Here is a 23,887-nt window from a genome sequence, read left to right as displayed (position 1 = left end):
CGGACAGTCTGGGCTGGGGTTGCCTTCCCTCTGTGTGTGATGTGGTGGGACACAAGCCCCCTCCCTGCCCAGCTGGAAAATGCCATGGCAAAGGTTTCGGCCTTGTGCAGCTGCTGGAAATTCCTGAGAATTTTTTTTTTTTTTTTTTTGTCCTTTGAGAGTTTGCGAAACTCACCCTAGTCCCCTTGCCCTATGAGTCTGCCTGCCTTCTTGGTGCTGGCTGCCTTTAAAACCGAGGCTCACTGCAAGAAAATACCCATTTGTAGGGAGTGAATGAGACAGCTCCCAAGGCAATGGGGGTCCAGGGGCTGAGGCYGCATGGGATGGGCCAGAGAAGGGTGGGATCCAGGCTGGAAGGGTCCATACATCCAAACCCTATACCCTAACCCTAGAGGGATGATGATTACAGAGTTACCCTGCACTATGGGAYAGTAGTAGGGTACTGCAATTCCTCTCCTTCCTGTACTGATACCTGAGTTTATTCTGGTCCAGCATTTGGTTTCATCACTTGCTTTTCTGTTTGACTGCAGGGCCGCAGGGGCTTGGGATCCATTTTCGTCTGGGCTTCGGGAAATGGAGGCAGAGAAGGAGATTACTGCTCTTGCGACGGTTACACCAACAGCATCTACACCATCTCTGTGAGCAGCACCACCGAGAACGGGTACAAGCCCTGGTACCTGGAGGAATGCGCCTCCACCCTCGCCACCACCTACAGCAGCGGGGCCTTCTATGAGCGAAAAATAGTAAGTTCTCTCCCCTCTTCCACTTTTCCGAGCAGGATGCCACTTCCCTGAAAGCTTTTCCTGTGGTGGGGATAGTCCAAGGCACGGCTGGGTAAATCCGAGTTCTTTTCCTAGAAGTGCTGGGCCGCACTGTGACAACCCAGCTGTATTTCACCCAGAGGTGACTGATTCTTGGCAGAGGAGGCAACGGGCCTTTCGATGGGAGCCTTTAGTGAGGGAGAGTTTGACTGTAAGGAGCCAGTGTGGAGTGTAATTGCTGGTGGCTTGGCAAAGTTTCTAGAAATCCTGAGTTCAGTGGACTTTCTCATAGGGATGTATTGAATTTAGGCATCTTTTCTGCTTTGATCCGATCCAGCAGACGTTTAGGCATGTTTATTTTCAAGAGTCAATTGGACTTCTTGAACTTGTCTGTAAGATCTGGGCCTTATCATTAGCTCAATGTTGCTGTTTGTTATTTTATTTTATTTTATTTTTTTCTGGTGCAATTTGGCAAATTGCTCAGGGGAATGGCTCCACTTGTCTCATCCTTGGGAAGAGCTCGGRCATCTTTTTTTTCTTTTTTCCTGTATCTAGGTGAAAAGCAGTGTTGGAAGTTTGCAAAGACACAAGGGTGTGTAAACATTCACCTGTCTCCTAAGGCTCCCCTTGCTTAAAGAAGAGAATTTCAAGGATTTTAGCCTCAGATACGAATAAAGAGTGAAGATGGAGGTGTATAGCAGAAATGTGGGGAACCTAAGTGCAAGTCTTTGCTGTACAGCATCCTTGGGTGCCCTCAGGGAGCTKCTGAATGTCCCAAGACTCAGCTCCCCATCTGCAAAGCAGGAATAGGAGCAGCTCTTCTTGCCCAGACGTTTTCTAAGGATTAATGCATTAAAGACTGTGACGTTCTCAGAGTATCTCAGCCCTTTGGAGACTGGTGTTAGGAGGAACAAGGGACGGACCTTGCCTAGATTGCACGCACGTGCGCGAGTTTGTCAGCTGAATAAACACGACGGAGGCGTTTCCTTACCTACCACTGCGTTGCCACCCGCCGCATGCACAGGCTTGGAGCCAAAGCGGGTGATTAGTGCCAGCAGGGCYGGGACAGCTCTGCTTTCATTAATTGAACGGGAGCACAATGCCGATTTATGGCCCCTATCCGACCTCTTGATTTTAGCAGCGATTTCTGAAGCCTGTGCTGCAAAAGCAAGGTGGTTTCTCAGCAGTTCTGTGCATTCTTCTCAAACCGAGCCCCCCCAGCTACCAACTATAGTGGGAAGGGCTTTGCTCCAGCATTGCACAACCTCTCCAGGTTGATTTGCCTCTGCTAAAGCCGTGCCTGTGCATGTCCTGTGTATTTTCCTGTCCCCGGAAAAGGCACTGGCTGCCATCGGCCCCCGGCACAGCAAGGGGAGGGACACGGGGAGGGAGCTGGCAGCCCGGCTTGACAGCTACTGCCGTGTGTTGATCAAGGTAATCACTTCAAAAATGTTGGAATAAAACACGCCTGAACTCAAAGGCCCATCTGGCTGCGCAGCAGCGTGTCGGAACAGGATCTGAGTGCATCCTGACAGGACTTGGGCTCAGCGAGGTTATGTGGATCCAGGAGGAGCCAGGGGTATTTTAATTAATTACTCACGTAAAGGTGGCTGTGAGAGGGCTCTGATGACAGCTTTTAGGAAAAGCCAGCGAGTGCTTATGTTTCCCGTTTGGCTTCCTCCTTCCTGCTGTTGCAATAAAGAGCTTTCTCTCAAAGTAGCAGGAAGGCAACRTCACAGAGGGTTAATGAATTCTTTTCTGGACCTCTTAGATATTTTTCCCTGCTGTTCAGGCTATATTTGCCCTGTCACAACAACTTTTGTGGTCTTGCTTTGCAGCAAGACATTTCCTGATGAAAGTCTCTGTGCGTCATCTGCAACTCAGGCCATTGAGACATCACCCACCAGCCGTGCATGTTACCRGAGCCAGTAGGGAAATCTCTATCCCAGTGTTTGCTCTCCAAGAGTTTAGTACCTTGAGCTTCTTTCTGCAACCAGAAAGCTGGGAATGCTCTTCTTTCCTTTTGTTACCCCCCACACAAATGGAAATTTGTGCAAAATGCCAGGAGCTGGTGCTTTTAAGGAAAGGGTCTGATATGGTGGAGCTCAAAGGGAGCCCCCCTCCCTGCACCAGGAGCCTCCAGGCTCTGCAGCCTCTCTGCAGAGTCGTCCACACCGCTCTGAGCTGTGTCCCTTCCGTCCGCAGGTCACCACRGACCTGAGGCACCGCTGCACCGACGGCCACACCGGCACCTCCGTCTCTGCCCCCATGGTCGCCGGCATCCTCGCCTTGGCTTTGGAAGCCAAGTAAGTTGAGCTTTCCGTCCTCGCTGCCTGCTCTTGGGTGGGGTATTTCCTTGCTCCAGTGATCAAAAGCAGAAAAAACAAACAAAACCAGGGGTTTTCTCTAGAGCTGCTCGAAATGGGCCTGAGTCATTCTAAATTGCTCCTCTTTTGCAAGGTTTGATGCAGCACTGTGATTTTGTATACGATTTTCCTGTGTATGTTTTATTGAGCAAATTCTTCACTTGTCCTCTTTGTTGAAAACTTGTAAGATAAGTCAGGCGCTTCRTCTGGTGCACTGAAAGCACTGGCAGCCAGCTCTGAAAGGAGTTTTATAAATACTTTGTTTGAAAAAATATGTCAGGAAATGTCTCAGAAAATGGAAAATGCCTGCAAAAGTGATGGTTTTCACCGAGCATTTCATTTGGGGAGAAAGGAGTGCTTCTGTATAACATCAGAAATTCACGCAGTGTCAACAGCACAATCCCCTCCCTGTTTAATCAGGCTCTGGTGCAAAGTGAGAGCCACAGCTCAGCCCTCTGCTTTGCTCCCAAACGGTCTCCCTTGCAGCATCTCCAGCTGTGGTGCTTTCCCTTCATGTCCCCCTGGAGCGTTTTCTCATGAGCTTCTCAGTATTATTATTTTTATGGGGTGGAAATAAAAATAAACCCGAGCCACGGTTCTGCTTCTCAAAGCTATGAATAAACTGTAGGTAAGTGTGAGTGGCAGAGCGCTGTGGAAGAATAATACGCCCACATTAAGGGATGGAGTTCCTGCATCTCTGCCTTCATCTGTCTTCATCAGTCTCCCCCTGCCCTCCCAGCTTCCAGCCATTTGGCTCAGTTTTAAATCCCAGAGCCCAGGCTGGGTGAACACATTTCAGAAGATGTCATTTTCATTACAAATACATTAAGGGAGGTAGCAGTATTTTTTGAATTGTATAGTTGGGGCATGAGATGCAACATTAAGTACCAGAGCGTGGCTCAGAGAGGTTCGCACTCACACACACCGTTCTGATGAGAAGGAATACATTGAATTTCTCTTCCCAAATGTTGTTTGATGGAATTATGGATGGAAATCAAAGCTTGAGATGCTTCGGAAACGACTGTAAGAGAAACCATGGAAAATTTGTCAAAAATCTCCCAGAGCTGGGGTCATGGATGGTGTGCAAAAGCCAATGGGGCCCTGTGCCAGCACCCAGGAATACAGTCTCCCAGTTTCGCTTTGAGCTTCTTTTTTCTGTTACATGAGGGACCCTGGTTGCTTRCTGCAGTATTTGTCACCATTCCCTCAGAGGCAGGATCTGCACCGCAGCCTGTGTCAATGAGCTGTAGCATTTGGTCCCCCATGATGGCATTTGTTTCATTCCTGGTTCCTCATTTCTGATTTGCGCTGGTCACACCTTGGAGCATGAAAATATCTTGAAAATGAAAATATATTTCGTGAAATAAATCCTCATGAATATCCTCAGCTGGGAGCTGTCAGTCCCCTCYGGGCAGCCTGGACTCCGCTCCTCCAGAGCGCTGCTGCAGCCAGCGCTGCCACCACAGGCCGTGGCCAAGACAGATAGCATTTTATAACTGCTTGATTATTTATTGGTACTCGTGCATCGAGGTGGTGCAAAACCACAGCTTCAGCCTGCCAAAGGCCCCTCGCAGCAGGGTTACCCTGTGCCCATCTCATTGCAGCCCCTTGCTCACCTGGAGGGATGTGCAGCACCTGCTGGTTAAGACCTCAAGGCCCGTGCACCTGCGAGCAGCTGACTGGAAGACGAACGGCGCAGGGCACAAAGGTGAGGCGGGTGGCAGAGGGTATTTACACAGCCACCTTCTTAAATTATTATTTCAACAACTGTTAAAGCAGAAATTCAGCAATCTGCTTTGCTTGTCTCGGTGTTGTCCTCTCTCTGTTGACTCACATTTGGATACAGCAGTTTTATTTGCAAGAAAGTCTGCAAAAGGCAGAATAAAAGCCCCTAAATCCCTGCTCACAGGGGTGATTTCCCCCAGTGACCACTCTCAGCTGCTTTTGAGCTGCGCCAGCTGCATTGCAGGCTGTTSAACAGCACAAAGCGGGTCAATAAATTGCAGTTTGATAAGCTGCAAAAGCCTGCTTGTCATCAGCTATCCAGATTAGTGCAGCTGCAACATCTGCTGCCTGTTTCATCAAGCAGCAGCTGGCTGGTGCTCAGGTATTTGAGAAAGCAAAAGGAAGTGGCTGGGGAAGAGCTTGCTGTGCCTGGAGGAGTCCTACCAGCTTGTGTTGTGCTGCTGAGGCATTGTGCCTTTAAGGGAGTGGGTTTCTGAGTCTTTTCTCTTTCCAGTTAGCCATCTATATGGATTTGGTCTGGTGGATGCAGAAGCTATTGTGCTGGAGGCCAAGAAGTGGAAATCTGTCCCTCCGCAGCACATCTGTGTGGGAAGCCTGGACAGGGTGCCCAAGTGAGTACTGGTGGCTGTGAACCCCTCCTGGCTCTGAGGGTCTGTAGCCTCTCACGATGAGGGTTTGGTGAAGTCATCTTTGCTGTGCAGAGACTGCCCAGGCTCAGTGTGTTCTGGCAGCCTGGGCTCAGGGAGGAGGCAATGCCCTTGCAAAGTCTCACTGAGCTGTGGCTCGCTGTGAGTGCATCAAAATCTGGCTTTCATCCCTTGGCACATCCAGTCAAACCCTAAAATGGAGTTTCTGAGACCCTGGATGCTCCCAAGAGTGGTATCTTAAGCTGGGGGACTTTTGGCTGTGAATCCTGGGTCATTCAGAGCTGCCTTTCCCAGACAAACCAGAAAAGCTGCACCTGTTTTTCTGGTTGATGTTTCTTGATACTGATGTTGCTTCTGAGATACAAGATGCAGGGTCCTTGTGGGTTGTGCTTTGTGATCACTGACTTGCTGTGCTGCTCTGCGGGGAAGAATACAAACTCCAGAGAAGATTACAAGCATTTTGCTCCTTGGAAGTTAGTCAGGATGGACAGGACAAGTCATGATAAAATCCCRTGTTATTATGGTTGATAACAAGTACAAGGGTCCTGGGAGCTAACATGGTGGCACTTACAGTTTTGGCTGAGAAAGCCTGCTAAGCTCTGCTCTGCACAAGCATCTGGAGGTTGGTGGTGACTCACAACTCCACATGAGCTCCTGCCCCAAAGCAAGAAATATTCAGGGAACTTAAAGTCAGAACAACCCTGACCTGATGTGCTGCATATTGACTCAGAAGTGCCCRCCTGGGATCTGTGCCTGCAGTACGGTGATGAGTGGGTTCCACAGGGACTCCGTGGGAGCAGGTCAGGCTGCAGGTGATTTATATTGCCCTTTCTGTGCTCAGTTCCCAGGTGGGTGATCAGCAGGAAGTGTTGAGGGCTGACAGTGCTCTTTCCAACTTAGGAAATGGCTTAGGGAGACTAGAGYGTTTGCTCAGGGACTCCTATGTTAACAGTGAAGCATTGGACTGATTTCCCTTCCCCAAAAGAGCTCATTTTGGCTTGAAAGCACCAAAAACCATTAGTTTGTTGCAAAGACTCCTCCCACTTCCCATTAAAGAGTAACACCTAGTCTCTTTGAACCTGGTGTCAGCTTCAGAGCTTTTCAAGTGTGCATCATACTGCTGGCTCTTCACCTGCCAGATTAAAGGCTGAGATCAGTGCTGTGAGCAAAGGTATTTACTGCTATAAACTGTAAATCGTGTTTCAGACCCAGCACTAAATGAGAAGGTGAGTACAGGAGAAGGGGCTGCATTAAAAACTGCCTTGGCAACTCGTCCTGCACTGGGTTCACRAGTGGTTCCCTACAACAGGAATCCAAGCTCCTGTGAGGCCAGTGGGCAGATGTTCCTCTGCAGGAAAGCAGGTTTTCAAAGGAATCCCACTGCAGCAACCAATTAGTCGATGAAAGGGGCTGCAGCGTCCCACTGGGGGCATAATTTTCTCTTGAGCCAGATTAGAGCATCTGGCAAAATCAAACCTCCTGTAAGACACTACCTCATTTCTAGAGCAGATGTGATTTGCTGATCTTAATTTTTTTTGATTTAGAAAGAATTAAGAATGCCAGAGTAATTATTTGTAGCCAAGTTTGTTCTTAAAGCAGTTTGTCTGATAGAGACACTAAATGCAAACTGAAGAGAAACACTGCACTGATAATTTTAACAAAAAGTGGGCTTGCAGCCCATAGGCATACATCTTTTTAAAAAGCATTTTGTTACTGTAAAGCAATTCAGCAAATTCCTGCTCTAGGACAGTGTATTGCAATAGAGGATACAATAATTTGCTGCCTTTTGCTGTGAAGCAGTAGGAAACCAAGTTTTAACAAAACAGAGCGTCTGTGGCTTGCTGATAGGAACCAGAGACGCACAGCACAGATGAGAAGCCAAAGGAAATACACTCAAATTATGTCTCATTACGGAGCCCCTCCTGCCCCTTGTTGAAGCTGTGTTTGTGGGAAGAGTTGGAAATACAGAGAGCATTTTAGTGTGGCTTGGATTGCTTTTTTGGGGGGGGAATGTAGAAAACAGTGGTGTATTTAAGCATGTTTACATCCTCCCTCTGTTTATCTGTCAGCCTCGAGCTAAAGGCGTAAGGGGCGCAGGTGCACCCGCTGTCTGCACCCGCTCGCACACAAAGTGGACAGATATTCCCTGAGAAATACAAACAGGCTCAAACTGCTGCTAATGGTCAGCAGTTTTCCTCTCCTCACTTCTGCTGTTCCCTCCCTCACTGCAGCTGTGAGGGAGGCCACTGTGGGCTCGGGAGGTGTCCCAGGTTCACCAGTTCTTGAGCACTGCAGGCACATATTTACAGCCCTGACCCCAACGTGAGCACCTCGACCTTCCTCTGCCTTTGCTTGCGTGAGTCAAGGGCATGGGTTATTTGAGGGCTTTCTCACAGTGAGTGGGTTGCATGGGGTCGAGACTGTGCTCCTAAAGACAGCGTTGGAAAGAGCCAGGGTTAAACAGTATTTGCTCAGCGGGAGTGAAATTCCTGAACCTCTTTACTGTCCTGGTCTGTTAAGGAAAAGGAGATACATACATATATAATATATATATATAATTTTTTTTTTCAATGAGGAACAGATGCAGCATCTCAAGTATTGTCCTTGCATGTGATGTTTTTGAGCGCTCCCTGGTCCTCCCAGGAATTACATCACTGTTTATAACTATTCTGATTATTTTGAATGACTAAGGCAAAATAAAGCCGAACTATGTACTCCCTGTCAGACTCCCAAGCTTATGTCCTGAAGTATCCCATGAGGATGTCTGGGAACAAGGGTGAGAGAGAGGCTGCCCCTGCTAATAAATCGCACGCTAGCAGTGTGGCCGAGAGGCATCCCGGGCCATGATCCTGCTCGGGGTGCTGATATTGGCCTCCAAAGCTCACGCACTTTGGTTGCCTTTGGTCAGCCCGTGCTGTAGATTGGGGTCCTGGGCTCAGCTGCTGGCTTTTGGGCAACTTAGCTTGGCTCAGCTCCAGGCAAGTGCTGGGGAGAGACGGCATCAAAGTGTGGGTGGGATGAGCCTGTCCCCGACCAGCTCTCGCCCTGTCCCCAGGCGCCGCTGCCCCAGGGCAGACGCTCTGCCCTCCTGCTGACGCTGTGCTTGTCCCTGCCAGGTACATCCGCGCTGACCACGTGGTGCGTGCCACCACGCTCACCAGCGCCTGCGCCGACCATTCCGAGCAGCATGTGGTTTACCTGGAGCACGTCGTGGTGCGCGTCAGCATTGCGCACCCCCGCCGCGGGGACCTGCAGATCAGCCTCATCTCCCCCGCGGGCACCCGCTCGCAGCTCCTCGCGAGGCGGTAAGAGCAGCTGCCAGGGGCCTTGGGCCTGTCCCGGAGATGGGGAAGAAGGCAAAATGCAGTCTAGGAAGGCAGCATCCCCGGCCTTGCCTCCTCTCTCCTTCCTGCAATGCTGGGGGGCTGCTGCCAGAGCACATGCGATGGAAACGGCTTTGTTCTCTGTGTTGGACTAGGAAGGTGAAAGCAGTGGGGACAGCTGTGTCTCAGTTCATGAAAATCCAGGAAAGAAATGGTGACACTGCCTTCCCCGAGTTGAGTCAGGCCTCTGGCATCCCAATTAGTGGTCCCTCAGTAAACTGCGAGCCATGAGCATAAGTGTTTATGGTGATTTGAGGGCTCCCAAGTGTCTCCTGGCTGTTGAGCAGCTGTTGGCAGTGCTTCATTTCACTGTCTTGCCTGTTGCCTCTTCCAGGAACGGAGTTTGACTCACGGCTTGTCGGTAACCAGGAGGAGCAGCAGTGCTGCTTCCCTGTTTTTGATGGCTCTTCTGTGCGAGTCACTTACAAAATGGAATTTGCAGGCGCAGGAGGTGTTGGGGCTTGCAGGCCCTGGTAGCGCAGGGCAGGCGCCCTGCATGCCCGAGCTCTGCCCTGAGTCCTGTGGGACGGCCCTGTCCCAGCCCCACTTGGAGGATGTGGGATAGGGGCAGGAAGGGCCCCCAGAGCACCCCATGGGCAGCTCAATGTGCTGCCTCTGCAGCTGGAGCTCCCCAGGCCCCTTCCTGCGTTTTAGGGGCCTGATCTCTGGCAGCCACACGTGCGTCAGGGCTCAGAGTGCCCTAGGGCAGCCAGCGGCATGTGTCAGCCGTGCTACAGTTCACCCTTTCCCATGGGAATGCTCCCCACAGCCGGGAGCCCCAGATTAGGCTCATGCTCAAGCTGAGGCATCAAGGCCTGGAGAAATGGATCCTTTTTTATATATTTACCTTTTCTAACTAAGCAAGATGCTTAGCCTTGTGTTTCTGCGGGCATCACCTTAATGTCCAGCGCGAGTGCCTGACCCCCTTGCTCCCTTGCAGGGTGTTTGACCACTCTAACGAGGGCTTCAAGGGCTGGGAGTTCATGACCGTGCACTGCTGGGGGGAGAAGGCGGCGGGGGAATGGACCCTGGAGATCCACGACACGCCGTCCCAAGTGCGCAACCCCGCCGCGCAAGGTAAGGGCGGATCTGGCTTCGTGTGCCTGTAACTTGGGCCTTTTATGGCTCTGGTTTCTGTGAAATGTTATTGCCTAAACTTCCCTAAGCAGCTGGGTTAAACAGAGCCCCAGACCTTGATCAAACCGCTTGCTCCGGAGGGGCTGGTGGCCCGGCTAAGCGTAGAGCCTGGAATGGGTTTTCTCCCGGCAGCAGCATTGCTGCAGCCGAGAGCGAGGTTTCCAAAATTAAAGTGTAATGAGTCAAAATGAGGAAAGCAGAGAGCTGTAATTTCTGTTTGTTTGTTTTGCTTTGCTGCTGGAACATCTGCATGGCGGGCAGGCTTGTGCAGCGTCGCACAGGAGAGATGCCCCTGGGGCTGCAGACAGACATCCTGATCCCCGGCTGCCACCACACTGGCAGGGGGCTCCTGTCCCCCGACTGACCCCCTGTTTGTCACCAGCCCTGCCGTCCCCCTGGGCCCGTGGGCAAGATCCCTAACCCCTTCCCATGCGGAGGAGCCGGGCTGGCGCCATCCGTCCCCCCTGTGCTGCTGGAGGGGGGCAGCCACTGTACATGATGCTGCAGCGAGGCACGGAGGATCCTGCCTTGGGCTGCTGTGGGGGTGTCAAAATCCAAGTTACCATTGATAGAAAGCCAGAAGGATATTAAAAATGCCTCCCACGCAACACCCTGGCATCGGTACACGTGGAGGTTGATTGTGCAGGAAGGTATTTCTGGGTTTTGCCTTAACCTGAAATCTTCTGAACTTTGAGTAGTGGTAGAGAAACGCCCACAAAACTGCCCTCCTCCTCCTTGTATTTATGGTTTTTAGTTGGTGCTTTGGCGAAAGGCAAAGTGCAGCCCTCTAGGGCGGCACGCACGGAGCTCGCTCCGGAGCATTGGAGACCTTCCTAGCGAGGATGGGGCTGTTGGGCAAGGCAGAGAGATGACGAGTACAGGGAAGAGCAGAGACCCAGGCAGGAAATGCTGTGCTGAGAAAAGCATTTTCACCTATGATTTAATAATTAGTTATGAGGCAAAGGTAATTTTGACCTAATTGGGGAAGAATCTCCCAGCTGCCGTGCTGGTAGGAGGCTGGATTGCTTCCTAGGGTCTTGCTTTGCAAGGATGTTCAATGTGTTTGTTCAGCAAATGTAAATTAATATATTGAATCGCTCTGTTAAAGAGTCTGTGATGTGTTTGAAGTCAAGAGGAAAAAAAAAGGGGGGAGGAACAGGAGGAAAATGAGGGAAGAGTAGGAGAAAGAGAGCTGTTTTCAGCAAGTGTCCCACTGGTTGTCACTTGGAGCACGGACCCCGTGTGCCTGGATGCCACCAACCCGGCTGCACACCGGGCTCCTGCACAAAGCGCCCGGCCGTGGCTTCAGATTCTCTCCTCTGGCAGTGTTTACAGCCCTACAGGGAGGTGACATTTACAGCACTCGGATGTTATGGTTGAGAGGCCTCACCTTCCCTTGTGAGTCTTCAGTTCTCCTCTTTCCTGGATTTCTGGCCCGTCTGTCGCATCCACACGGCCTGAAAAGCTGCTCGCGATGCTTAGGGCGTTTTCTTTTTTCCTCCCCCTGCGCTGATACAAAAGGGGACAGTGTTCTGGGCAACTGCGCTCTGGCTGCCGTCTGGTCAGACACAGAAACGCCTTAAACACCTTTAATGCCACTCTCATTTAACACTACCAAGGGAGGCTTCAAAGGCAGATAACGGGCAGTGTCTCTGCTTTCTGCTGCGAGGGAATGAGGCCCCACGGAGATTTTCAGCCCTCCTTTCCTGTGAGCACAGCCCAGCTTGGCCCTTCTGCCCACCACTCTCAGCTGTGCTCTGCCCTGCCCGAGGTGACAAAACACCCCAGTGCTTTAGAGTAAACTTGTTCTTTTATGGAGCCTTATGGCTGAACTTGTCCCAATTAAAACTGCCTGAGTTTCGCTCTGCAATGTTTGCAGGCTCTGTTCAGGCAATACTCGCTTTAAATGCTTGAGCAGGTGGATGATCCTTTCAGTCCTTTCCAAGTGTAGCCTAAAGGAACTTAGGGCACAGAGAGCCAAGGTATTTGAGTGTTTGAAATATTAAGTCCTTCCTGGAAATGTAGGGATTAGCAGTTAAACCCAAATGCACCACGGGCTTGAAATGACTCGATCTCCAAAGTATTGACTGGGAAGTAAGACACCCCCTGCAAAAAAAAGCCACATTGGTAAGAAGCAGCAGCACTTTATGGATTGGGTAGCAGAGCACCCCTCACTCACCCAACACAGTGCAGGTTGGTAGAGGACTCTTGTAGCTTTTATTTTATTTAAGTCAATGGTGTCTGACCTTGCCTGTCCCGCAGGGAAGCTGAAGGAGTGGAGCCTCATTTTCTACGGGACGGCTGAGCACCCCTACAACATGCCCAGCACCCACCACTCCCGCTCGAGGATGCTCGAGATCTCGGCCTCGGAGATGGAGCCGTCGAAGGCTGCCCTCCTCCAAAGCCAGATGGAGATTGTGGAGGAGGAAGAAGAGTACGCAGGTGAGTGATGAAGGGCTGGTGGGGCATCCCTCAGCACAGAGATTGTCACAGGCTGGGGCAATGCAAGGCAGGAAAAACCTAGGGCCACCCTGGGGACAGGCAAGGAAGGTCAGTGTGACCTCCCTTCCCAGCCCTGGGAGAGAGCGCGAGCCTGAGCACAGCGCAGATAAATCCTGCAGCCCTGCAGGCTCTGCCAGAGCCCCGAATCCACCATTCTGGGCCTCGCTGTGGCTGAGCATCCCAGCTGCTCTTCCCAGGCCCTGTTTGGCCGGATGAGCTCCCTGCGAGCAGCCGGACGGTGCTGCATGTGGCGGGAGAAGGGAGGCCGATCCCGGGGCGAGCGCGCCGGAGCACAGAGCAAACCAGCGGTGTGCGGCGCCGCCGGCCCCCGTGCCGCCGCTGATGGAGGCTCCGCGGCGAGCACGGAAATTAGAAGCTAGAGAAAACACCCCGTTCCGGTGTTGCCRCCGCAAATTGTCGGTGAAGATGTCTAGGGAGTAAAAAAAGCTCCTGGGCTGCCTCCCCCACGGACGCAGGAGGTGAGGGGAGCTCTGGACGGCTGCAGAGCCGCCCGCGACCGGCACTGATGCCATTGTGGGCACTGCGGCGCCAGCCCGAGCCAGGCATGTGTAGGCAGGGGGTGCCGTGCAAGTCTGGAGCGCTCGGAGTGTCCGCCAGGTTGCCAGACACTGCCGGGCTCTGGCAAACGTGTGCGGGCCTTAATTGCCACGGCTTTGCCCTGGAGACGTTGCTTACTTGTAACGGCTTCAAAGGCCCCATTCTCTCTTCCAGCGCTGCCYCCACGCGTGTTTGCCTGGTGCGGAGCTGAAGGAAGGCAGCGTGGGATGTTGCTGGGGAGGATAAAAGGAGCAGGGGAGGCGAGTGGCCCGGAGCAGGAGCGCTGCAGAGCTGGCTGGGCAGTCCRGGCCTCACTGGAGGATGTGGGGAGGCGGGAAGAGGCTCCTTGGCTCCCTGCCCTCTCTGTAGGCTGGAGAACCYGGCTTGGGGTCAAGGAGGGAGCGTGACTCGGAAAGGGTGGCCTTGGAGACTGGCCTGGAAGCATCACTACAGCTGGGGCTGGCTGGTGGGCACAGGCAAATGCTTTGCCTTGCCCTTTTGAGCCAGAGACACTGAAACAGTCTGTTGTACCAAAGCCTGAACCAGAAGAGCTTGGAAAAGCTCATTCAGCAGAAATCTCTCCTCTCTTGAAGGTCTGTGCCATCCTGARTGTGGCGACCAGGGATGCGACGGTCCCAACGCTGACCAGTGCTTGAACTGCATCCACTACAGCCTTGGGAGCGTGAAAAGCGGCAGGTAACGGGCGCCTTCGTGTTCTCCTCCACGTGCTGCTCAAATTAACAGTTGACCCTACGTGATGAGTGTGCAGGAGCACACATGGAGTCAGATGGGCTCAGGAGCCCAAGGGATGGGCTGCTGAGGCCCACATGACTTGTGAAATGCRTCTTTAGGGTCCTAAAGCTCTTTGGCTGTCATGGGGAAACCCTAATCTGGCCGAAGTGGTTGGTGGTAGCGTGCAACTGGACAGAGAACTGGGTGCAGGACATTGGGAGCCCCTGTGCTTGGTCAGACAGGCACCTTTCTCTGGGTTCTTTCCTGCAGGATGTGTGTGAGCTCGTGTCCATCAGGGTTTTTTGGTGACAAGGGAGCRAGAAGGTGCCGGAGGTGCTACAAGGGATGTGAAAGCTGCCTCGGGAGGGGCCCCAACCAGTGCACGGCGTGCAAGCGGAGCCTCTATCATCACCAGGAGATGAACACATGTGTGGTGCTGTGCCCACCTGGATATTACGCCGAGGAACGTAAGGACGCTTGCCACTTGTAAATGGTAGCGTGAGGATATGCAGGATTTAATTCTTAAGTGATATGGATGGCAGAAATCACCTCCAGTTCTGGGTTTCAACTTAGAAATACACCCAGACCTGGATGTGGCAGAGTTAAAACTCTCTGTGTGCAGGGAGTGGCTGGAAGCCACAGAGCAGAATTCAAAGCTTTGCCCATATGAGGTTCAAGTGTTTGGTCCCGCTCCCACTAAAGGTTCCTTTCAGCTGTGATAAAAGCTGGAGGGAGCCTCCTGAAGGTTAGAATCTCACTCACGTTAGTGCTGCTCCTGGGCTTGCTGCCTTCAGGAGGCAAGGTACTAATCTGCCACTTGGGCAAAGAAACATCCCTTGGACTCTGAAGCACATTGAGAAACCAAGRCAAACAGCTTTGGTCACATCAATATTCACTCCATCTTCTTTTGAATATCCCTGTTGTCTGAACAGGCACTTGGAGGTYGTCTGCACTAGCAGGGGCTTGTACAGGTGGGTGGAGGACGTGCACCTCCTCCCCAAGCAGCTGCTGCTAAAAATGTGTTRGGCTGCAGCTCTGCATGTGGCTTTGTGGCTGTGACTGCAGCTTGCAAGTCTCTGTCCAGGTTTTATTCTCACTGACTCTCTTTGTTTTTTGAAAGGTCAGAAACGTTGTCTTAAATGTCATCAAAGCTGTAAAAAGTGTGTCGGYGAACCAGATAGATGCACTGCATGCAAAGATGGATTCAGGTAAAATGCCAGCCAGGGCAAGTTTGTACCTTCAGCATTTGTACCTGTGTTTTAAATTTGGGGAAATTGGTAAGAAGCCTGATGATGATGGGAAATGCAAGGATGAATTAGTTAAAAATCTAGATCCTATTTCAGTGGTACAACAGGTGGGACACAAAGTGCCAGAGGTTTGGGTGTTTAAAGTAGCACCCCAGTCCCTCTCTTAGCCAACAAGAAGAGTCTGAATTCCCTTCCCTTTCCTCCAGTGCTTGCTGTTATGGCAAGCATAGCTGCTGCTATACCTGTCATCAAGGACCTTGTTTGCTAAAATCCCAGGGGAAAGAGGTAGTAATTCCCTGCGGGTTGGCTTGATGCAACACCTGCTGAAATTGTCCTTCCRTGTGGAAGTGTCCTTCCGAATCTGGTGTCCTGTGCACAGAGCAGCTCCTGGTGCTGCAGTGACGTGGAGACCCGCTGAGACCCTGGGGGCTGAGCAGCGTCCCCCGGCGTTTCCCTTGCACTTCTGCTGCTTCTCAGCTTCTTGACAGTCCCCAGAGCAGCTTGATTTATTCTCCTTGTACTGAGGTTGCTTGTAAGGCAGAAGCAAGGGCATCTAAAAAATACTAAAAAAAAAAAAAAAAAAAAAACAAAAAAAACCCCATGAGGGTTGCATGTTTGAAAAGGGACATTTCCTCTTGAGTCTCAGATGGCTTCTCCCAAGGAGTCCTGGCCAAACAGGGCAGTGCAGGTCAGGCACATTATTTTGTTTACCTGGCAGTGCCTTTATTAGGYGGATCTTGTAAATCCAGTAGTGTTTAGCTTTGCTTAAAGTGAAAAAAAAAAAGCAAGTGGAGGCACTTCTGAGACACAATCCAGGCAATGCTTCCTTTTTGTTGTCCAGCAGCCTTTCAAGCCAGGCCTTTAAGTCACCTCTGTTGTGTTGGAGCAGCAGTGGCCCCGCAGCAGCAGCTCTGCTGAGGCCAGTGGGCCATTGTCTGGGTCAAGAGCCCATCCAAAACCTTGCAGCTGGGCAGCCCGTGCCCTTTGGGGCACAATGTCCATCCCAGTTCCTGTGAGCGCTTCAGAGGCCGGGCTGGAGGCAGCCGGGAGCCCCCCCCTCCATCCCGACATCAGGAACAACACGGGACAGAGCAGTGAGACGGCTCCAGCCCCGAGGGACGCRGCAGCCCAGCGTGGGGCTGGCTGTGGGCAGCACACGGCAGCATCTCCTTGTGCATCCTTATGAGAAGGAATAAACCCAAGCAGTTTAATTCCTCAAAACCAGGGGCCCTCGGAGCTRCTCAAAGCCTCTTTGGAGGAGGCACAGTTGAAACAATTTCCTTTTATTCCAAAGAGCCTAATGGGGCAGCAGGCCTGTGGGAGAGCTGGGCTGGCTGCCCGCGTAGCAAAATAATTCTATTTCCTCTTGCACATTTAATTAAAGAACCTGCAGTGGTTCCTTCAGCCCCGACAGGACTTTAATTTCCTCGGTAACGTGGGTGCCTTTGAGCCGTCCCCTGTCCCGGGGGGAGGCAGGGGCAGCCTCGCTCTGCGTCCTTCCCTTAGTGGTTGGTTGTGGCTGCTGATGGTTGTGGCACAGAACCTGCAGCCAAGAGCCATGGCCCGAGCCGGAGCAGAGCAGGGRACTCGGGGAGCAGACAAGGGACAATGTCCCTGACAGCTGCACCCCCAAAGGGTGCAAGGGTGTCCAGGCTCCAGCATTGACCATAGCACTGCCAAAGGTCCAGCTGCAGCAGGTTGCATCAAAGTTCTCCTATATTTATAGCTCTRTCAGTAGCTTTGAGTGCAAACATCCTGTGTGCTTTCTCAACAGCCTGGTGGGAGAGAGCTGTGTGCCCGAGTGCCAGCCTGCCAGCTACCTCAGCAGGGAGCCCCGGCGCTGTGAGAGCTGCCCTGCCAGCTGCCCGGCCTGCGCAGGTTCGTGCTCTGCCACAGCCCCCCCGAGACCCCCACAAGCACCGGRGCCCCTGTGCTCGGGGGCACCAGCTTTGCCAGCACATGCACATGGGCACTGCCGCAGCGATGGCAGCTGCTACGGAGAGCCCTGGGGTATCCGGGCACGTGTGACAACCTGGGACATGGCAACATGTTTTCCCCAAAGGTCGAGACAGCCCATGTGAGGAGCTGGAGGGGCAACCCCTGCAGCTCTGCAGTGTGTCCTGCTCAGCAGGGCCTTTGCCCTGGGTGGCTTTTCATGCATTTGTCCCAGTTAATAACCTTGCCTGGAGGGAAAAGGCTGGCAGAGATCTGGGGAGGGTGATTATAGAGTCTGCTGCCATCCTTTCTCCTCCACATGCTGCCAGGTGGTGGGAATATGCACAAATTGGAAAGGTTTTGAGGGAGTTTTAACAGTTTTATTAGAGCTGTTCTTTATTTATGCTTCTGTCTGAAYTTTAATAAGGTTGAGGGGGGGCTATAAAACCCCCTCAGAGTGACATTAGATGGCTCTCCAGCGTATAAAAACGGCAGGCGTTTCACATGTGTTATGTCCAGCTCTTGTGGAAGGTGAGAGCAGCCGCTGTCCTTGCTGCTGGGCCTGGGAGCAGGGCCTGGCCTCCCTGTGTGGATCCCRCAGGAAAGGATGCGGGAGCCTCCGAGCTCTCTCGGAGCTGGTGTTTGTGTGGGGCTTGTTTCTGGCCTGAGCAGKGGAGGAAGTCGCCTCATGCAGACCCAATTGGGTCCCTGCCCGGCTTTTGGGCCGCTGCGGGGGCAGCAAGGAGAGCTCTGCACTGTGCCCTTGTCGCCACTGTCACCGGGGGGGCCATTGGCCACCGTGAGCACTGTCTGGCACTGGCCAAAGTGCCACCCCACACATCACAGCCTCAGTGATGTCCTTCCACTTATTCCCCTCTACAGTTCCCCCCACTTAAAAATATCTTGCCTTCTTCACCTGCTGTCACCAGCACCGACTTCCATCCYGCTCTAAAGCTGCTCAGTATTCCCTTTGCATTATGTCCTCGCTTTTTGAGTGTCCAGCTATTTTCCATTGTTAATGTTTGCATCTGCCTGCAAAATCATCACAGATCTGATGATAATATGATCTCCAGCCACTTCTTGCTCAGTCATGTGAGTCTCGCTTTTCATACGTGGCTGGATAGCACCAACTCCAAGATATTCATTGATCTTGTTGGCAGCTGTGGAACTGAACTGACTTTTAATTCCTTAAGAAAATGACCCCCCTTCTAATTCTTATTCCAGTCAGTGTAACCATACCTTCCTGCATTTATTTTTCTAGCCTTTTCTCTCCTTTTCCACACAAACGCTCTGTGCTGCGGAGCAGGGATGGCCTCTCCTAATGCCGCTTTAATCACTGCAGTTTGTTGTCCAGCTGTAATGCACTGTCACAACGAGGCGTTCCTGGTGCTCCCGGCTCCTCTCTGGAGCCGTATCCATACACTCCACAGATGAGTTTAGCAGCTCGTCCTGCTTCCCTGCATGTGGGGCTTCTGTGTCACCCCGGGAAGGGGGCTATGGACAAGAGCAAAACCCAGGAGTGTTTCAGAGATGCTCTGTTCCTCCAAAGTGCATCCACATGCTTCCAAACGCCGCTCCCTTCCCCATGTCACCATGTCCCTTCCCAGGCTGGGATGCTGGGTGCTCGTGTGCTGTGGTCACTGTCCCCGTGGCCACCTGCCTCACGTCCCTCTCCGCTGTCCCCGCAGATCCGGGCGAGCTGGACTGCGCTGCGTGCGCCCGCGAGGGCCCCGCACCCGAGTGGCGCTGCGTCCCCGCCTGCCCCGAGGGCTTCTACCCCGGCCACAGCCACGGGCTGCCCCGCAAGGTCTGCAAGAGGTAGGGAGCCRGCCCGGCCCGTGAGCGCGGCGGTGACGGTGACACCGGCGCCCGGCTGGCATCGCCACCAGCCTGGTGCTTTCTGCAGGGACAGGCTGTAACGGAGCCAAGCGGGACAGGCTCCCCTCCCGCGCAGGTTTAGGCACCGCAGGGCTGCTCTCTCCCTCGTGGGAGCTGCTCCAGGCTACGTCCTGTTCCCGGGGTTTTGGAGGAGGCGTGGGAGGAGCGCTGGTGTTTACATAAATATCCCAGCCTTCACTCGAGCGCCTGGAGGTGTCTCCAATGGGAGCTACCTGCTCCCYTTGTCCCCGGGCGCTGGGTAAGCAGCGCTCAGCCCATCCCTGCGCGGGGGCCGCATGGAGAGGAGCGATTTTCTCCTGCTCCCGGGCATCGTAACTGTAAGCGGAGAGTGGGAGTCAAGTTGGCCTCATGAAAGCCAAGGATGAAAGAGGACTTTGAAYGCGTATCTTGCAGGGTAGTAACCACTCCAGGCCCGTTCCTGCCTGCTGGAAGGATTGCCCTGCACATCTGACCTGTGCTGGCTCTCCAGCAAGGAGCAACCAGTGGCTGGGATTTTCTCTCCCAGTGGGGGCCCCATGTCCCCATTGCAGCCCTTTTTTTTCCAAAGGGGATGCCAAGGAAAATGTGCTTGTCCTGCCAGGCTCCAGCCATGGCAGCAGGAGAGCAGTTTGGGGCTGTGGCTACTGTCACTAGGGGCTGAGCTGGGACCCACTGAGCCCCTTTTTCCCGGGACAGCAGTAACTTTCGTAGCTCGAGGTTCCTGTTTTCCACAGCGYCTATTTGCTCTAGGTTTGACAGTGCCTGCAGGCTCCCTTTCTGGGTTATTTGGGGCAGCCAGGGCCGGGGGCTCGGGCTGGTTCCCAATACAACGGGGTTTATGCCCCCAGGTGCGATGACCACTGCTTGGCCTGCGAAGGGTCTGCCGGGAACTGCATCAAGTGTAAGGAAGGTTTCAGCCTCCTCAGCGGCTCCTGCGTCACAAACGAGACCTGCACCAACGGTAAGGAGTTAGGGGAGAACCCCGGGCACTGCAGTCACCCCCCACCTGCAAAAAAGGAGGGTTTCTGGAGAAACTCTCAGCCTAAAGCTGTAGGGCAGGCTCCATCCATGGTCACTGGGCAGAGATATTGAACATCAGAGGCTTGTGAGTGTTTGCATTTCATTACGCTTCAGTCTCAGGGCTCATTCTCCCACTCACTGCAAAGTTTCTTTGTCCCTTCATTAAAGCCATGTGAAGGAGCCCCTTTAAAAAGCGCCTTCTTTTCAGTTCTCTCTCTTTGGATCGGCGCTGCCTGTTACATGCAATGTTTGTTTACTTAAAATACTAATCTGCTCTCATTTTCTCTTGTTCCTTGCCTCGGCCTCTCAGCTGACAAGACTTTCTGTGAGATGGTGAAATCAAACAAGCTCTGTGAAAAGAAGCTGTTTGTGCAGTTCTGCTGTCAGACGTGTCTTATGGCTGGGTAAAGTTCAACAGCTGCATCCAGGACTTCCAACTGCCAGCCCATTTTTGCCAAATGTTTAGGACAAAAGTTTATTTTTTCAGCTTTGGGAGAGTTTACATGGTGCTGTCAAGCCTTCGCTTGTAAGTTTGATAGCTTTAATATCACTGTTGTGTGTTTCTCTAGCAATATGCTCAGCCCAGAGTGGATCCAACCCTGAAAGATTGAGACCTAAARTGTCCCGAGCAAGCAGTGATATTAACACTCTCAAACACTCCTTGTGAGCAGGGACCAAGGCACGATCCACGCTTCCAGGCTCGGTTCTCGGCAGAAATCCTGCTGATTTAACCCGTTCCGAGGGGCTGGCAGGGGCCCACGCCGCCAAGGATTGAAGAGGCCATGCAGGAGGAGCTTCCCAGGGTTCCACTCTCGGGAGCGTTTCCCGCAGCACCAGCCGATCCAAACCCGCCTCGCAAACAGCCGGCACCGCGTCCCRTCCGTGCGCAAGACGACGGATCGGGCAGCGTCCCGCGGCCACCTCTGGCTCCTCTTTTCGGATCTGCTCACTAGCTATTTCTCTSTAGCTGTGAACAGGGCACTAACTGGAGGTTTGAGGACCAAAGTGAGAGCTGATCTGGGTGACTTTGCAGGCCCGCTGGCCCAGCGAGGCCACCACCAGGGCTTTGCTCGGCAAAACCCCCGTGCTGGCCGAGTCCTGTGGGGTTCATCCGYGTGGATCGGCCGGTGCCATCCCCGCTTCCTCCCTCACCGCAGTTCCCTGCCAAACTGCTACAAGTTGTTGATTAACTTCTGAAGCGAGCGAGATCCTTCCTCTCTGAGCTAAATAAGGTGGTTTCCCCATCATCTCTTCCAGCCTTTTGTGTTGTGATCGTTCCCATGTTTTAGCTGGGTATACCCACCTTGCTCAGAAAATACTGCTATTCATGGCAGTGATTTTTCTTGATGTTGATCTGTTTCCAAAAGCAGATATTCCAGAGATCCAGCCAGGAAACTCTAAATTCTACAAAACCCTCCCAAAACCCAAACTTTTTCATGCTCTCTCTCAATAATACGTCATATGGTGTTTATATAATTGTGTTTAAAATATCCTTGACTATGTTGTTTTACAGATTTTTTTAAAAAATAACTTATACAGTCCTTGTTTTTCCTCCGTAGATTATTTTTTGYATAGGGAGCGGGGAATCTTTAGTGTTTTACATCCTCCTTCTTTTTGCCGCCTCTCTCCAACCTTAGAGACGAGCTCTTTTCACAAGACCTATGTAAACAATTACTTCCTATGCTGCATGTTCTGATTTTCATTGTTAATAGTTTTACCAAGTTAAACCTTTCGCCRGTGGCATTCACAGTACAGACCGTTGCCAGTTGCTTACGGAGCCGGGATGATCCCTGCTTGGTTTTGGTTGCCACCTGGGAGCTCACCCCACCGAGCACGGAGGGGACGCACAAGGTGCCATTGGCCCCAAACCAAGCAAAGACGGAGCTTTGGTGAACTGACCTTTAAGTTAATAAACTATCGATCTCCCCCAACAAGTGAATGTGTGCCTTTTTKTTTTCCAAATTCGGTGTGGTCGCCATCCTGAGCAGAGGCAGGTGAGGACCTTTATTTTATCTTTATTTTGCTGGCCAGAGAAGCTGCCCTGCGTCCTTATCAGCCCAGAGCATCCGTGCGCAATGTTGCCTATAAACTGCCTGTGCTGACACCTGACACGTTCGTTCTTGTAAAGATTTTTACCTTCAAATGGGCATCTCCAATGTCCCCTATAGCCAGAGAGCTCCAGGGCTCTCAATCAGAAATGACCCTRTTACTGCTTTGCGATTAGTGTTGATTTTGCCTTATCTGGTCCCAGCTCAGAGCTGGGGGCCTCGGGGCCCATCTGCTCGCTGCTCAAGGCAGGGGATGCTGGTGCCAGGGAGCAGAGGGAGCTCTGGAGCCTTTTGGTTTTGTCGTGCTGGTTTTGCAGTGTTTTGTGGGACACGAGGTGCCTGGGGTAGTTCCAGCTATCTGCAGTTGAGCTTTTTAAGTGTGAAAAAAGAAAATAAATGAACCAGGGACAATGCTGTGCGAGCTGTGCTGCTGCGGGGTTCCTATCTCCTAGTTCTTCATCTTTATCAGGGGGTAAGTGTGAATTAATCAGCTGGTTATCACATATTCTCATTCCTTCTGTTGCTCCAGCATTCCCTTCYGGTCTTGGGCCAAAGCAGAGGTCAGAAATGGGGTGAAACGTTCCTGGCTTCTGTTGTTGAGCCCATAGAATAAAGAGCTTTCAATCCCCTTGCTGTGCCATACAGCCCGAAATGGGAGCTGTGAATGCGGAGTCTGTGGCAGCTTTGACTTTCAGTTCTCTGGCTCATAGTGGCTGCCAGTAAATACTGTTCAGGGGTATATTTAGATGTACTGAAATGCTAAAAAAAAAAAAAAAAAGTTTACCCTCACATCATTGGCATAACTTAAAATACAGCCTGGGTGAAGTAAGGCAGTTTAAGAGGACTGGTCCCCAGCAGTCTCAGCTTTATCCTGATTCCGCTGCCATCGCGAAGTCCAGTCTGTGGTGGATGGTGCCAAGAGGACCAAGTTCTGCAGTTTGGCACATGCAACACAATCGGCTTGCAGTGTTTCCCAGGACACTATCTAACTCCCTCAGAAATCATTCCTGGGAAGTAATAAAATCCAGATTATTTATCCAGGCTATTGCAGCGCTTGCTCAGAGCCGCTAAAGCCCCTCTGACACCGCTGCGCTCAAAGGATCAAAGTGGCTGTCTCCTCGAGATAAACGTGCATTTAGTCAGTCTATTAAAACACATTTCTCTCTTGTCTCTTGGCGCCAATGACAGACCTAAAATAGCTGTTTTCTGGAGAACCTTCTTAGTCCTTAGCGCAGCTCCAGGCTTGCTGCGTGGCTGCCGGGGCGCATCCACAGCCAACTGCTGTGCGCAGCTCGCGCGTGGAGAGCGCTGGCCTTAGAAACCCTTGGTTTAGCTTCCCGTTTCAAAGAGGGGCGATGGAGGGCCCGCCTGAGGCCAAACACCTGCCTCTGGCCAGCAGACTGAGGGAGAAAGGTCGCGTTTAATTAGTTTTTGCCGCAGGCTGCAGCTCGTGCCGCCCGGCAGGGCTCGGGGCCGCTGTCCCCGCGCGGGTCCCGGGGTGCGTGGAGCGGCGGGGCGGCCCCGAGCCCCAGCGGGCGCAGCCAGCTCCGCACCCCGGGGGCGGGGCCTCAGACCGGGGGCGGGGCCAGGAGCTCGGGGCGGAGCTTGTGGGCGGGACCGTGAGCTTGGGGCGGGGGCAGGAGCTCGGGGCGGGGCCAGGAGCTCGGGGCGGAGCTCGGGGCGGGGCCAGGAGCCCGGGGAGGAGCCTCGAGGGCGTGGCTTGAGGGGCGGGGCCTGCGGGCGGGGCCCGCCCGCTCGCGAGCTCGGCGCTCGGCTGGCGGGCCTGGCGGTACCGGCGGCGTGGCGGCAGGATGGTGAAGCTCACGGCGGAGCTGATCGAGCAGGCGGCGCAGTACACGAACGCCGTGCGCGACCGCGAGCTCGACCTGCGCGGTGCGCGGCGGGCGCGGCCTGCGCCGGCAGCGGG

General features: G+C 52.9%; 2 protein-coding genes across 2 annotated transcripts in view; both read left to right on the top strand.

Moving 5' to 3' along the window:
* Positions 1-21,658, top strand: part of PCSK6 (proprotein convertase subtilisin/kexin type 6) — a 40,635-nt gene extending 18,977 nt beyond the window's left edge. The window contains exons 8-21 of the mRNA XM_026040579.1: positions 531-743; positions 2,967-3,067; positions 4,732-4,835; positions 5,367-5,484; positions 8,637-8,825; positions 9,844-9,980; positions 12,303-12,482; positions 13,694-13,796; positions 14,103-14,299; positions 14,953-15,040; positions 16,854-16,957; positions 18,703-18,832; positions 19,741-19,853; positions 20,223-21,658. Of these exons, the coding sequence (XP_025896364.1) occupies positions 531-743; positions 2,967-3,067; positions 4,732-4,835; positions 5,367-5,484; positions 8,637-8,825; positions 9,844-9,980; positions 12,303-12,482; positions 13,694-13,796; positions 14,103-14,299; positions 14,953-15,040; positions 16,854-16,957; positions 18,703-18,832; positions 19,741-19,853; positions 20,223-20,320 (1,875 nt within the window). The 3' untranslated portion in view covers positions 20,321-21,658. The remainder of the gene's footprint in view (positions 1-530; positions 744-2,966; positions 3,068-4,731; positions 4,836-5,366; positions 5,485-8,636; positions 8,826-9,843; positions 9,981-12,302; positions 12,483-13,693; positions 13,797-14,102; positions 14,300-14,952; positions 15,041-16,853; positions 16,958-18,702; positions 18,833-19,740; positions 19,854-20,222) is intronic.
* A 2,072-nt stretch (positions 21,659-23,730) lies between these two features.
* The window catches only part of SNRPA1 (small nuclear ribonucleoprotein polypeptide A'), a 5,692-nt gene continuing 5,535 nt past the window's right edge, over positions 23,731-23,887 (top strand). Inside the window, exon 1 of the mRNA XM_026040600.1 lies at positions 23,731-23,853. Within this exon, the coding sequence (XP_025896385.1) occupies positions 23,772-23,853 (82 nt within the window). The 5' untranslated portion in view covers positions 23,731-23,771. The remainder of the gene's footprint in view (positions 23,854-23,887) is intronic.

This window comes from Nothoprocta perdicaria, unplaced genomic scaffold, assembly GCF_003342845.1.
Source record: "Nothoprocta perdicaria isolate Ctin4 unplaced genomic scaffold, notPer1 scaffold_26, whole genome shotgun sequence".
Taxonomy (NCBI): domain Eukaryota; kingdom Metazoa; phylum Chordata; class Aves; order Tinamiformes; family Tinamidae; genus Nothoprocta; species Nothoprocta perdicaria.
The sequence above is the reverse complement of the archived record's forward strand: the minus strand, read 5'-3'. Positions and strand labels throughout refer to the sequence as shown.